Source organism: Palaemon carinicauda, chromosome 7, assembly GCF_036898095.1.
Source record: "Palaemon carinicauda isolate YSFRI2023 chromosome 7, ASM3689809v2, whole genome shotgun sequence".
NCBI lineage: Eukaryota > Metazoa > Arthropoda > Malacostraca > Decapoda > Palaemonidae > Palaemon > Palaemon carinicauda.
The window spans coordinates 99,721,854-99,736,853 of NC_090731.1; the positions used below are offsets into that span (position 1 = coordinate 99,721,854).

Below are 15,000 nucleotides of genomic sequence, written 5' to 3' on the forward strand. Positions count from 1 at the left end.
TTTCTTCAAGGTGTGTAGGTCCGGCAACATTGCCGGCCACTCCCATACCTCATATAGGACCCTTTCCATCCCCCCCCCCCCTTCTGTTCTTTTACAATGGCCGAGCCATTGTTTTTCCTGAGCCGGAGTCCTGCAACCTTACCATTGCCGGTGGGTTGCCGGAGCCGGCCAGACCCCCTCTCCTCAGCTGACGGCTGTCGGCGACTAACGGCTTCCGGCGGCCACGACGGCTGTGGGTGGGAGGTCCCTTTTGTCACCAAGGTTCTCTAGTTCTCCCTTGAACTGCTGGCCACAATTTCTGTTGTCGGCATGTTGCTCTGGCCGGTAGTAGACCGGCACAGATAGGTACTGACTCAGTCGGTAGCATGCCGACTGTACTAGTGCTGCCGGAGGCTGGCCTACAGTGGTAAGCCGGCAATAGTACTGTGGCTAGATGGAAGCCTGAATGTTACATTCTCCCATTCCATTTGAGCTTTCTTTTCGGAGAAAGGCAGTAACATTAGACTTTTACATCCTTCATTATTGTATACATACACAGTAATATATAGCCTTCACGCCATGCTTTCTCTCTCTCTCTCTTAACTAGCATGCTAGATGCTCCAGCAAGAACTAGCTAATCCGGCAACATGCTGGCTGAACTACAGTATATGTCTATACAGGTAGTCAGTATATTTGCAGTATAGTATATACAGCAGATGAAAAACTAACGTATATATTATACTAGTAGTTATTTCCAATATATCTTGGGCATCCCTGCCCAGGTATTTGCTGAACCCAATCCTATATTGATAAAATAATATTTCGTCAATATTCTGATTAGAAATCAGTTTCCATTTACCCTACAATATTAACCCTGGATAGGTACGGTCCTCGGACACCCCTTTAAGGGTATACTCGGACGCGAACGACCCCGACGGCAAAAAAAATTCTTGAAAAATCAGTTTTTGCAGTAACCTCCTTTTTTCTTTTGCCAAAAAAAACTTCATAGAATGCTTAAAACAACTGTAAAGATAAATACTACTCATCTGCAGAAAAACTATTTATTATAAATATTTTAAAAAATTAAGTAGAAAAAAAAAAGACCTGACATAAAAATTCATAAAAAAAAAGTTTATACATATATACACAAATCCTTTTAGGAATTGATTCTTGAATGTTTAGGACACATCTTGATGTATTTTGGATGAAGTCAGACCCATGGAGGTGAAGATCTGAAATGAGAAAAAAAGGGTAACTTTTTTTGGCCAAAAAAAATTGTCCAAATTTCATGAATTTTTTTGGGTACCCAAATGAAATAGGAAGTGGCTAATTTTTTTAGGGAATAAACATATGTTATCCTAAAATAGAAATATATAAAAAAATCTTCATTATTTTGTAAATTACATTTATATCAGGGGCCATATCTAAAGGTAATTTTTTGAGTACTTGGAAATTTCGTAAAAAAATACATATATTTAATATATAATATGATATTTATGCAGGTAAAAATATACCAAAATATCACAAATTCTATAGGGAACAAGAATATATATAGATAGGGCAGCTTACGCTTCGGATATGTCCACAAAATGGCCGCCAACCACACTGACTCAGACTCCCTAATCTGCCACTTGAAATGTAGGAAGGGTATGTCAATTTCAAGGTGTTATTTACTAATCTAATTATTATTGGATATGCATAAAAATTGTATGGTGGGTTGCTGGATAATTGTCGATTATTTTACGCCTATAAAATTAAAATTCTGACCCAAAAAAATTTTTTTGAAGGGAAATAAAATCGAAAAAAAAATGTAAAACAATATTTCAGCTAAAAAAATTTGATGATATTCAATCAAAAAAAAAGTAAACAAAATTTTCCGACAAATAAACATCTAGAGGAATCATTACTCTGTGATAGTTCCTTAGTACGTAGTAATTTTGAAAGAATTGGGAAAAAACGAAAAAATGGCAATCACCGGAAAATCGAACACATACCTATATATACGCCATATCTGGCTAAAAAAAAGATAGGCATGGGTAGCCAGATCATCTAGAAACACTTTCCAACACTATAAAAATATAAGTTTTGCGACACTACTTGCCAATTCCTTACGGTAACATGACTAAGCAAAAAAATGCAAAACAAATAAAAAGGGGCACTCGTGGAAAAATGGCCATTCTAATATACGGCATTTCAGAAAAAAAAAAATTCAGCCACGTGCTAGGCAAACCATCAAGGCATATTTTCCGACAAATAAACATATAAATGAAATATTACTCTGTGATAGTTCCTTAGTACGTAGTAATTTTGAAAGAAATGGGAAAAAACGAAAAAATGGCAATCACAGGAAAATCGAACACATACTTATATATACGCCATATCTGGCTAAAAAAAAATAGGCATGGGTAGCCAGATCATCTAGAAACACTTTCCAACACTATAAAAATATAAGTTTTGCGACACTACTTGCCAATTCCTTACGGTAACATGACTAAGCAAAAAAATGCAAAACAAATAAAAAGGGGCACTCGCGGAAAAATGCCCAACATTCTAATATACGGCATCTCAGATAAAAAAAAAGACATGCACGTGTTAGCCCAACCATCAAGACACTTTCTAACACATAAACATGAAAAAAAAATCAATAATATACGGCAATTCCTTACTACGTAGTAAATTTTTACAAATATTGAAAAAAAAACAGAAATTGGCAACCGCAGTTAAATACCCAATATACCAATAACTACGTCGTATCTGACAAAAACAAAATCACGCATGGGTAGCCAGATCATCTAGACACACTTTCCAACATTAAAAAAGCAAAAGTTTTACGACACTATTTCGCAATATCTTACGGAAAAAGGACTTGGCAAAAAAATTAAAAAAAAATTAAAAAGGGACACTCGCGGTAAAATGCCCGACATTCTAATATACGACATCTCAGATAAAAAAAAAGACATGCACGTGTTAGCCCAACCATCAAGGCACACTTTCTAACACATAAACATGAAAAAAAAATGAATAATATACGGCAATTCCTTACTACGTAGTAATTTTTACAAATATTGAAAAAAAAACAGAAATTGGTAACCGCAGTTAAATACCCAATATACCAATAACTACGTCGTATCTGACAAAAACAAAGTCATGCATGGGTAGCCAGATCATCTAGACACACTTTCCAACACTAAACAAGCAAAAGTTTTACGACACTATTTGGCAATATCTTACGGAAAAATGACTTGGCAAAAAAATGAAAAAAAATGAAAAAGGGGCACTCGCGGTAAAATGGTCCTCGTGGTGATGAACGACATTTTAACTAAAAAAAAAAACATGCACATGGTAGCCAAACAATCCACCAAGACTTTCCACAACTGATAACCTATACAAGTTGCACCATTCTACGACAATTTCATAATACGTAATAACTTTGATAATTATGCAAACTACCTCAGAAGGGTAAACTCGGACGCGAACGACCCCGACGCGTCTCAGAAATCGGGGAAGGAGTACAGCTACAGCAATGCACATCTGGACACTACTAGAGCGTGTAGGGGAGACACCTCCTGCAGGTCGATCACCCACAAATTCAGTCACAGGGGTGAGTCACGTGAGAAAAACCTGTTTTTTTTTGACGCTCGGGGTCGCAAACGACCCACCGTACCTATCCAGGGTTAAATTTCCTTGAGGGCTGGTGGTGTGACACCTCTAACCCTTAAAGGGGAGAGCCCTTATCCCTGAGTTTCCCTGATCAGGAAACTCCCTGATTTATTATTGTAAGGGAGGTCACAGCTAATAGATTGGTTGGGATGCACAAATATATGTCTTTTATCTTTTCTAATCAACATATCTTGGGTACCCTTGTGTGAGCTTCTGCTGGTACCGCTCCTATGTCGAAAGAATGGCATTCCTTCGATAGTCTGATTGTGAAATCAGTCCTCCTTACACCAGAGTGTTAAGTATAAGAGGGGAGAGTGCTTTGTAAACTTCCATACACCTAGATGTTCGACCCCCTTTTTACCGGGAAATCCCCAGTTGGAGGAATATCCTTATATTAATACTGAGGGGAGGTAACAGCATTGGCTTGCCAGGGATACACGGGTATGTGTCTCCCGCTATCTCTTTATAGCTTTCTGTCCTAAGCTATTTTTGTCAAAAGATGATTATTGCAAATTGTTTATCAGTGTGGTAATCAATTGAATACTCATTTCTGTTCTCCTTTCCTTACAGGAGGGACACCAGATGATGCATCACAGTCTATTGCAGTTATAGGAGTGAGTATTTTCACGGACATAATACATGCAGGTTCATGCCCCCAGCAATATTATTTCCAAATCCCCAACCCCGTCTGAGACCCTCTGACCTGTAATTGGGCCAGACCTTACTGTCGAAGGTCTCGAAAAACCCAAGTTAATAGAATCTGGTATACAGCTCTTAACATTTACACATTTGGGTGTGAGATTTCTAAAATCTATCCGAAACCATACCTACCTATTTTACAGCTTCCCAAAGGACATCCTGTTCCCTATCCCTCCTTTCTCCACTCCAGTTCGAGGAGAGGAGGTGAGGATGGGGGTAAACACCCCCCCCCTCCCCCCCCTCTCGCTGCCAGTGCATACATGATGGCAGTCTCAAGCTTTCGAACTACAGTTGGTTTGGTTTCAGAAGACTATTCAATTAAAACCATAAAAGCATAGATATTCCCTTTGAATAAGTGTTGCCATGGTAACACCAAATCTGTTCAGAATCTCAGGTGTGAAATTATACGGATACCACTAGTGCCGTATCTACATAGTACACAGTGTTGTTAGACTATTTCATGTACAGAAATTATAAAGAAAAGTCTTGTTAAAAGACCTTTTCTTCAGTCTGAGAGTGCCACTCATCAATTTTCCCATTTCAAAAGAGGGAACATTAATTTCTGTGTATGTCTCTTGTATAATTTCCTTATCATGCTACATTCATTTAGCATGTAGTCATTTATTAGGAATAAATGTCTATTAAAATGCAGTTGCGTCCTAATTCATCCAACAATTGCATGTTTAAGATGCCAGAGTTCCTTGACTTACTCATGTAAGTATTTCTCATATCATTGTATGCTTACAAACAACGGATGAGGACACCGATATTGGTTCTGCAATATATACAAGCCTTGAGACTGTTTATATTCTCAGTGTATACTTCTTTTTGTTCATACAATATATGCTACCTTGAGGCCCCTTTTCTAACGTCTAAAAATGACTCTTCTCTGCAGGGGGCAGGAAGCACTAACATCGTTATGCTTAGTGATACTGACGGATAATGGTAACGTCATTTGTCTCAATTGGCCTTCTTGGCCGTAGAAATATTGTCCCAAGGTTAAGGGCCTAATGAAAATCCACAGATACATTAATTCCCTGGTATGCTTCCATCAGGACGTCATGACTTGAGCCCAAAAAACGGATTTTGAGCGAAGCGACAAATCTATTTTTGGGTGAGATGGCCATGACGTCCTGATGGACCCACCCTTCTTTTCTATGAAAAGATCTTCACGGTTTCCTCCCTGAACTACTGTATCTGTAGCACCATGCTCAACGCTACAAAGAATGACCGCCAGAGGGAGTTGGCGCAGTTGTGATACGATAGTAGTAGGGGATCCAGGGTAACCTCTATTGCGGCTACCCTTTTAATTCTGCCACGTATCCCCCTTGAAGCGTGAAGGCTATTTGGGGTGCAGATTGCAATGTGGCATGTCAAGAATACGTCCCCTGATTATATACGATACCTTTCAGAGTAATCTTAAGGGTACTCGCGCCAGAAGTTAGAATTCTGTGAAACTTTGGTTTGATTCTCTGAGAATATCACTGTACTCATATATACCCTTGGGAAGCTATTAAAGGAACCTTCCATCAGGACGTCATGGCCATCTCACCCAAAAATAGATTTTTTGCTTCGCTCAAAATCTGTTTACCCACCATTTTTTTTTTCATGACGGGTGCATAATTATTGTTGTTAAGTATACTATTTTGATGACAACAAAGCTTATTGTAGCTTTTATTGATTTTTCCCTTGTTATGCCCTTTTTCCTATATTAAGTGGCCTAATATAATATTGCAATTACTCCCGCTGAAAAACGGATCAGTTAATAGAAAAGATACGGAAATACCTATGTATAAATGACTTGACTACCGAATGTTACTAGGACAGTACCATGAGGGACAATTGGGTGTGATAGCGTGCACTTTCTCAGATTATGGTGTACCAAAAATTCCCGTGTCCAACTGTACGTTTCTGTTACAGTTGTATACTCAAATCGATAAAAATCGTATATGATTAATTACACATAAAAGAACTATACCCAAAACAATTGAACAGAAGGATATGCATTTCAATATTTGTTAAAATTTAAGACTAATACTTACAGTTGATATTCAGATATCTTGCAATGAGATCGGCCAGATCCTTGGCGTAACCTTCGTATCGTTCGTTTCCAGTGTAATCAACATTTCCCTTCTCCATTAGAAAAGGTTTTTCCTGAATGTTGCATGTAATAAAAAAGCAGTTTACATCAAACGTTAGTATATTTTTCATGGAAAAAAAAATTCCCTTTTCTGTTTATTGATTATAAAACTATGATAATTTCGTCGAATTTGATTATCAGTTGAATTCGCAATGGTTAAGCGTTCATTTTCCGATACAGAATATAAACATACATGTAGCTTACTACTCCTGGATTTGGAGCTGTTATGAAACTAAAATACATATATCGTTATATCAATACAAATAAACACGGAATCAGTTTAAAAGTTGAAAAGTTAATGATATTCTCCAACTAAAAAAATAGGTTACTTAGACCATTACTTATGTGATGTAATACTCACCAAGATGGTCGTAATGATGTATGATTTATTCGGTGGTATTCTATTCGATGCAAGTCTTGTATATTTCACTGGTACGGATTCGAATCCATATGTATCACTCCAGGAGCCAATCTAAAAACAGAGTATTCATTCTAGAAACTATAACATTAAAAGAATTTTACACACACATACACACACACACACACACACACACACACACACACATATATATATATATATATATATATATATATATATATATATATATATATATATATATATATATATATATATATATATATATATATATATGTATATTACACACACGCTCATATATATATATATATATATATATATATATATATATATATATATATGTATATATATATATATATATATATATATATATATATATATATATATATATATATATGTATATAAATTATATATATGTATATATATATATATATATATATATATATATATATATAAATTATATATATGTATATATATATATATATATATATATATATATATATATATATATATATAGATATATATATATATATATATATATATATATATATATATATATATATATATATATATATATATATATATTTATGTCATCAGCTCTAACTATTTCACTACAGATTGATTGATTGTTGGAGGTTTTCTGGCATCCTAACATCTAAGATAATGGATGCCGATATATCTATTATAAATAAAGAATAAAAGACCATTCAATTAAAACCATAAAATCATAGATATTCTAAAAGTTAAATATCTTTCAGAAGACTTACTTCTCAAGTAGAGCTGAAAATACCGCTAGCATGGAAGGACAATCTTATCCAATAATCTTGGCAAGGATGAATCTGCCATCCTCACCTCGAGACTAAAACAGATATATATTTCTTTCACTACTTTAAGTGTAGCATTCGATCAACAAATGCCTCACTATCAGGGGTACCAAACAGTCGTCGCAATATGACTGGTGTTGGCCAGTAAGCAGATATTCATGTGTCAACCGAAAGTGATTAAGGCGGAGACGACAATGAGTAGTTTCCCACTTTCAGGTCATCATGTTATACTTCCAGGGGGACAAAAAATTCGTTACCGCTCGCACCTTAATGCAGAACAAATGTTTCAGACATGTTCGAAATGTCCTTCCACTCCCGTGTGTTTATGATCTTTCTATGTAAGTCTATACCCACAAATCCTCTAAACTAATCAGTTTATCGTCTTCTCTTCATTTCCTGTTACTTATAATGTCCATCTATTATCTGTCATTCTTAATATTCGTCTTGCCCACGTCCATTTCTGTTTCTTACATGTTGATAGAATATCCTCTAATTTAGATTGTTCTATATATGTAGCTCCTTTCCTGTCTCGTAGTATTATTCCCATCATTAATCTTTCAAAAGCTCTTTGAGTTTAGACTACCTTATGTTCCATTTTTCCGATGCAAAAGCTAACTTTTCTTTTTAGAGAAAGTAGCATTTTGTTTTCATTACCTCATTTTGTTTACAAATACAATATCTAGAAGTTCGTCCATTATTATTATTATTATTATTATTATTATTATTACTAACGAACTGAACTACAACCCAAGCTGAAAATGCAGGATTCTATAATCACTATAGCTCCAATAGGCGAAAATAGCTCATTAAGGAAAGAAGAATAATGAATTAATGAAATGGAAGAGAATTATTGCCCAATCAAACTAACATATTTTAGGAACCTAAACACTATTTAGATAATCCATCGTGATAAATTATAAAAAGAGAATTTTGTCTACATGTTCAACATCAAAAACATTTCAAAGTTCCAACGATTCAACTACCTAATTACGAAGATTTATTCCATAACTTGGACGCTGCTGGAAGAAAAATTTTAGAATACTGATGTACCACCTGTGTGTCACACGAGCATACATAGTAACGACATTTCTCTTTTTTGTATATATTATCATTTTTATCTTCGCTCTCCCCTCGCACTGACAGCAACTTGTTTTAACCTGTCTGCATATTTCATTGTTAGCTATTAACAGAACCGGTTGCCGGTTTGACAAGAAATAGCATGTCTGTATTTTATGACCTTCTTACTGGGACCTAGTGTGTATATATAATCGAGGTGTAGTAATAAACTCACTCAGTTACTTTCATCTCGCCTTTGAGTCACAACCTACTCTTGGCTCATCACATTGGTCACCCCGGAATCCGACTCGCTCTTCACGCCTCCCCCCCCCCCAATCACTGTTACTATGACAGACTCCACGGAAGTTGGCACCGCCCCATTCAAACTTTCGTCGTTTGCCAGCGGAGAGGCATTTCCTTAGTTTCAGCGCACAGAAATCCAGTTCCACATCAAGAGCGTGACTTCGTCAACCACCGAAGCAGATTATGTTCTCGCGGCGATACTCGGGGACACCTCTCCGGAAATCTCCGACTGGCTTTGTGAACAAGGAGACACACCAATAGTGTATGACACCCTCAAAACATACCTTCTGCAGCAGTAATCGCCATCCCAGCCGCCCGTATAGCAAAGCTTTTTCAGCTCTCTCAACAAACGTTGGGGGATGAAAGGGCTTCGCTCGCCCTCAGGGAAATGACCAGTATCGCTTGCCTGCAACCTGTCGCAGAAGGCTCTCCTCATGAGGTGAACCTACTTCATGCCCTTTGGGTACGCCGTTTACCCGAACCTGTAGACGCTGCCATACCAGATGTCGATTGTTTACACATAAAGGACTTGATAACCAAAGCCGACACCCTTATGGTCAGCCACTTCATGACCTTCAAGACCTCCATCAACGCCTCCACTTCTGATGAAGAGGATACCTATTCAACGACAACGGAAGCTGACGTGAATGCCGTACGACACACACGTTTTTCATGTTAATAACGTAGTGCAATGGATGGTCAGAGTTATGAAAAATCCTTTGCAACATTTAAATTGAACTAACTGAATGACAGTGCCCGAGAGTAATATGGGATCAGGAATAATAAATTTAATAGATCATAAGATTCTGTCTAACAGAAATATGAGATTAGGTAGCTGAAGACTAGACAGGAAAACAATACTCAAAAGAGGGTAGAATGAAAGAAATAAAACACTTCTTCGGGAAAGATTGATCACCGAAAATCATGAAAGACTTTCTCAGTAAGCCATTTTGCGCAATGGAAGAAGAGACAGACCCAATGTGTTTCTCAATCGGGTATTTGCTATGCAGAAGCACATCCTAAATCTTAAAAGAGTCATACAGTTTGAAAAAAAAAAAAATTATCAATACCTTGATTGTTGTTAGGGTTCAACTTTATCCCTAATAATTTGCACTATGCACTAAATTTAGCTTTATCTCTATTAACGACTGAAGCAGCCCCAGATCTACATTCAGGATATGGAACCGAAACAAAGAGAGTAGAGTCCTGTGCAAATGCAATGATCTTGTTTTCTAGGGCAAACCACACGTTATATATGAAATTTTATTGTCCAAGAACACTACCCCGAGGAACACCAGATATCACAATCCTTTACTCACTATGTTGCCCATCAACAAGTCATTGCAATATATTACTTAAATTTCAATATTGATGTTAAGAAAAGACCCACCCACTTCCAACCGTTTGAGTTTGTAACCACGGTCAAAGGCAGTAATAAAATAATACAAACTTCCTAACTACAATCAGGGGATTTCTCCACAGCATTCAAGATAGTAAGAAGGGCATCAAATGTTCCAAGGTCTTTATGAAAGCCAAATTGCAAACTAAGGAACAGATGATTACCTTCAGCAAACTTATCTATATGCTTTGCCAAAGGACGTACAAAATCTTGAGACAATATGAGAGATTTGGAAATTGGGCAGTAATCAGTCGGACTTAAGTTACCATAAACATATTCACCTAATGGAGTAACATTACCAATTCTCCAACAAGTGCTAAAAACACCTGTTCATGCTAAATTGCATAAAATAACAGATAACTTAGGGGCTAAGAAAATTGCTGACTTTATAAAAAAAAAAAAAAAAAACACAAAGGAAGAATACCCTATTGGTCTACACCACCATAAGCTTGGAGGATTAAAAAGGGGCTTTTATATTCACGACACAGAAAAGATAGAATATTTAGTATAGCATCAGGAAAACAGGAATGAGGGAGCTCCTGTTTCTCATTAATCTGCTTATTGCCAAACACATCAGCCAAAAGGGTTGCCTTTTTCTTTTGACAGTGTGTGACATATCCATGTGGTTTAAGGGTATCAGCGGCCTAGAAAATAGCCTTATATGGTCACAAATAGCCATTTTCTGTTTTTATAATTTTTGCACTGTAAAAGGTCTAGTCCATTGCTAGATGAAATATTATGTCATTTATAAGGTTTTTTTATAGGCTAAAAAGGCAATTTACTTATCTCAGCCATAGCGACGACTGAAATCATAACTTCTTGAGAAAACTCGTCAATTCTTATATTTATATTCATATTTTATTGTTTTCCGTATGATACGTTGGCCAACAATGACTGTGTGTGAGAGCACGAATTCCTTTGTGTTCAGTGCATTACATGTTGCAGCCCTTGAGCATAATATTGGCTATATTGCTAGCTCAATGATACCATTCCTTAGGGATTCAGCAGGATATGAGTATAAAACTATCTTAATAAATAAAAAGAGAAAATGAGGATTTCTGGATGTAAGACAAAAAAGAAAAAGGAATTACGGAAAGATGATTACGGCTACAAACCAGTAGCCTTCTAAAGCAACTGAACATAGCAACAATGAGCAGTTGGCAACTATAAAACTCCGCCCTCCCATTAGCTTTTATCATTATTTTCGCATATTATAAGAGAGAATGATATGTCTTTAGAAAGATAGGGGACCAGGGACCTTGTAGCGATAACCTAAGAGCTCTATCAGTGAAGGGAAATATAAAAAATCTTTAAATGAGTTTTTCTGAAAACTTTATTTCATAATGCCTGATTGTGGTATATTTCAAGCAATAACTTTATAAATTCATTCTCGCTTTTTTTTTCAATCATGTATTACTGTGAAATTTGGATTTCCTAATTAAAAAAAATAAATTAAATTTCATTTCAGAGCTTTGTGAATTTATTGTTTGCATTCTATATATCTTATGCTCGGTAGTAAATATTGACATATTTTATAATTTAAAAAAAAAAAAATCGGATTAAATAGTTATTAGAAAACATGGAATAAAACAAGAAAAAAAAACTACAAAAAAACTCAAATTCATTGAAAAACATATTTGTTTGATTCGAGTAAAATTTGGGGAAATAGTTTGTCATAAACACAATCAAACTGATAATCCCATACTTTTGCTCAAAAATAATTGCCGACTCCAATATATATATATATATATATATATATATATATATATATATATATATATATATATATATATATATATATATATATATATATATATATGTATATATATATATATATATATATATATATATATATATATATATATATATATATATATATATAAATATATATATATATATATATATATATACATGCGCGCGCATGCTCCGTCCAAATAAATTCACTTCGCTTTTCTGTTAATAAGTAACTGTTTCATTTGTACATTGCTGACTCCGAAGTGATGGCTCCCTTCCTCCCTCCCCCCCTCTGCTGTGTCTCACTCTTTGATGATGCAGTCCTCATACACTGACTCTACTATCTACGCCACGCCCCAGGAACTACAGTCCTTCACCAGCGGAGAAGCATTCATCTGGTTCCAGCATGCTGAAGTCCAGTTTCGCATCAAGGGTGTGACCGGTCAAGTACCAAAGCAGATTAATGTTCTCGTGGTGATCCCTCTAATTAACTTTGTGAATAAGGGGACCCACAAATAATGTACAAAGCCCTCAAATCATACCTCTTACAGCAATACACACCATTACCAGCCGCCCAAATACTGACACGCTTTCAACTCTCTCAACAACTGTTATGGAACCAAAAGGCTTTGCTCGCTCCCAGAGAAATGATCAGTGTCGCTCGTCTTCAACCTGCCTCAGACATCTCTCCTCGTGAAGTGAATTTACTGCTTACCCTTTGAGTACACCACCCACTCAAATCTATAAGCGTTGCCATCTCCGATGTCGATATTTCGCCCATGAAGGAGCTGATGACCAAAGTAGACGATCTTATGGACAGCCACTTCACTGCTTTCATGTCCTCCATCAATGCCTCCACTCCTGACAAAGTAGACAACTTCGACTGAAACTGAATTGAATGTGGTAGGACAGAGATTGCATGCTCCTGAATATGCAGACAAAACTGGAGTACTACCTCCCAAACATCACCTACTACTTGCACAAAGCGAAGGTTTTCTCCATGGTCGACCTCATGAAGGGTTATTATTAGGTTCCCATGAACCCAGAAAACATCTCCAAGAGAGCCACCACAATCCCCTTTGGTATATACAATTTTAATTACTTCTACTTTGGCCTTTGTAATACTGGGGCCACTTTTCAATGTCTCATGGATGACCTCTTAGGTCTCTCCCCTTCTGTGTATGTTAAGTGGGTGTTCTCTTCTTTCAATGAGGAACACCTCCGTCATCTACTCATCGTACTTGACTGTCTACAATAAAACTTCCCCACGCCTTTGACCATCAAAGCACTGCCGGAATTTTTGGGCATGATCAACTCTTATCAAAGTTCCTGCCAGCCATAGCTGCCACTCTCGCTCCTATCTACACCTCCCGCAAAGGCAAGCCAAAAGACCTGAAGTGAGGTCCATTTCAAGAAGCAGCTTTCTGCAATGCAAAGAATGTCTTATCAACCGCTGCTGCTCTCATTTTTCCCATGCCACATGCACCTATCCTTTCCTCCATTGAGGCCAACGACTTCGCTATTGGGACAGTCCTCGAGCAGGTGGTCAATGGCTCTCCCCACCCATTGGTCTTCTTCAGTAGCAAACTGTCCAAGGCAGAATCCAGCTACATTATGTTTGACAGCGAATTGCTGGCGGTGCACTTGGCCTTCTATCCCTTTAGCCACTTCTTGGAAGGTACAAACTTCATCATTCGCTTGACAGTCTGAGGCCTGGTCTGCTCGTCAACGCTACATCTCTCCACCGTGTCTGAATACAATTGTACCCTTCAGTATGTTGCTGGTTAATTAAATCCCATTATTGATGCCCTGTCAAGAAACACATTAGCTACCATTCACCTAGGGTTACAACACCTTAGCAAATGACCAACGATAAGATCTAGAGTACCAAGCGCGCAGGACATCCTGCACATCCCTCCATCCGGAGTACGTCCCTTTCAAAGACTCCAACACTACCCGCCTCTGTGACGTCAGTACTGGTAGATCTAGACTGTGGAGACCATCTCCCATGCGCCGATAGGTGTTTCATTTCTTTCATGGCGTTTCACAACCATTTTGCCCTTCTACTGCATGGCTACTGAAGACAAAGTTCTTTTGGCATGGCATTACCAAGGTTACTAAGGATTGGGTCTGTGCCTGTTCTTCTTACCAAAACTAAAAAGTACATCAATATATGGATTCAGGAGTGGGAGCTTTTCTCATCCTCAGCGGCACTTTGGCCAAATTTGCGTAAATTTTATAGATCCCTTACCCACATCACAAGGACAGCGTTACCTGTATTATATCACTGACCACTCCACTTGTTGGCCTGAAGGCAATCCTATGGAAACAGCAATGTCTTTCTTGTGTACATCTGCCTTGCTCTCAGGATAGATAGTGAATTTTGGAGTCCCGGAGCATTTTACTTCCGATAGGGGTACCACTTTCACGTATCAATTGTGTGCATCATTGGAGAATCTCCTGGGCATCACCTTCCATCAGACAACTGCACAGAACCCTTCTGCCAACGGTGTGGTTGAATGTTTTCACCGTATCCTCAAAGCAGCTTTCATGTCCCACTGCAAGGACTCCAACTGGTTTGTCCTCCTGGGACTAAGGACCACTCCTAGAGATGCCCTGGAAGTCTTGGCAGCTAAAATTGTGTTGGTCATTCCTGCTAAAATTTTTTTCAGTGTGCAATCACCTCTGACAATATCCAACGTCTACGTGACATTACTGGGAAAATTTACTTCATGCTACCAGACTTAAGAGGCATCATCTAAGCAACACACACCGACATATACATGTTTTACTGTGCAACGACACTAGCAAGCCACCGTCAACGCCCCCT

General features: G+C 37.4%; 1 protein-coding gene across 1 annotated transcript in view; it reads right to left on the reverse strand.

Annotated features, from left to right (window-relative positions):
- The window catches only part of LOC137643977 (glutamate receptor 1-like), a 1,817,173-nt gene that overhangs the window by 159,166 nt on the left and 1,643,007 nt on the right, over positions 1-15,000 (reverse strand). Inside the window, exons 10-11 of the mRNA XM_068376810.1 lie at positions 6,840-6,950; positions 6,381-6,492 (exon numbers count right to left, since the gene is read on the reverse strand). Of these exons, the coding sequence (XP_068232911.1) occupies positions 6,381-6,492; positions 6,840-6,950 (223 nt within the window). The remainder of the gene's footprint in view (positions 1-6,380; positions 6,493-6,839; positions 6,951-15,000) is intronic.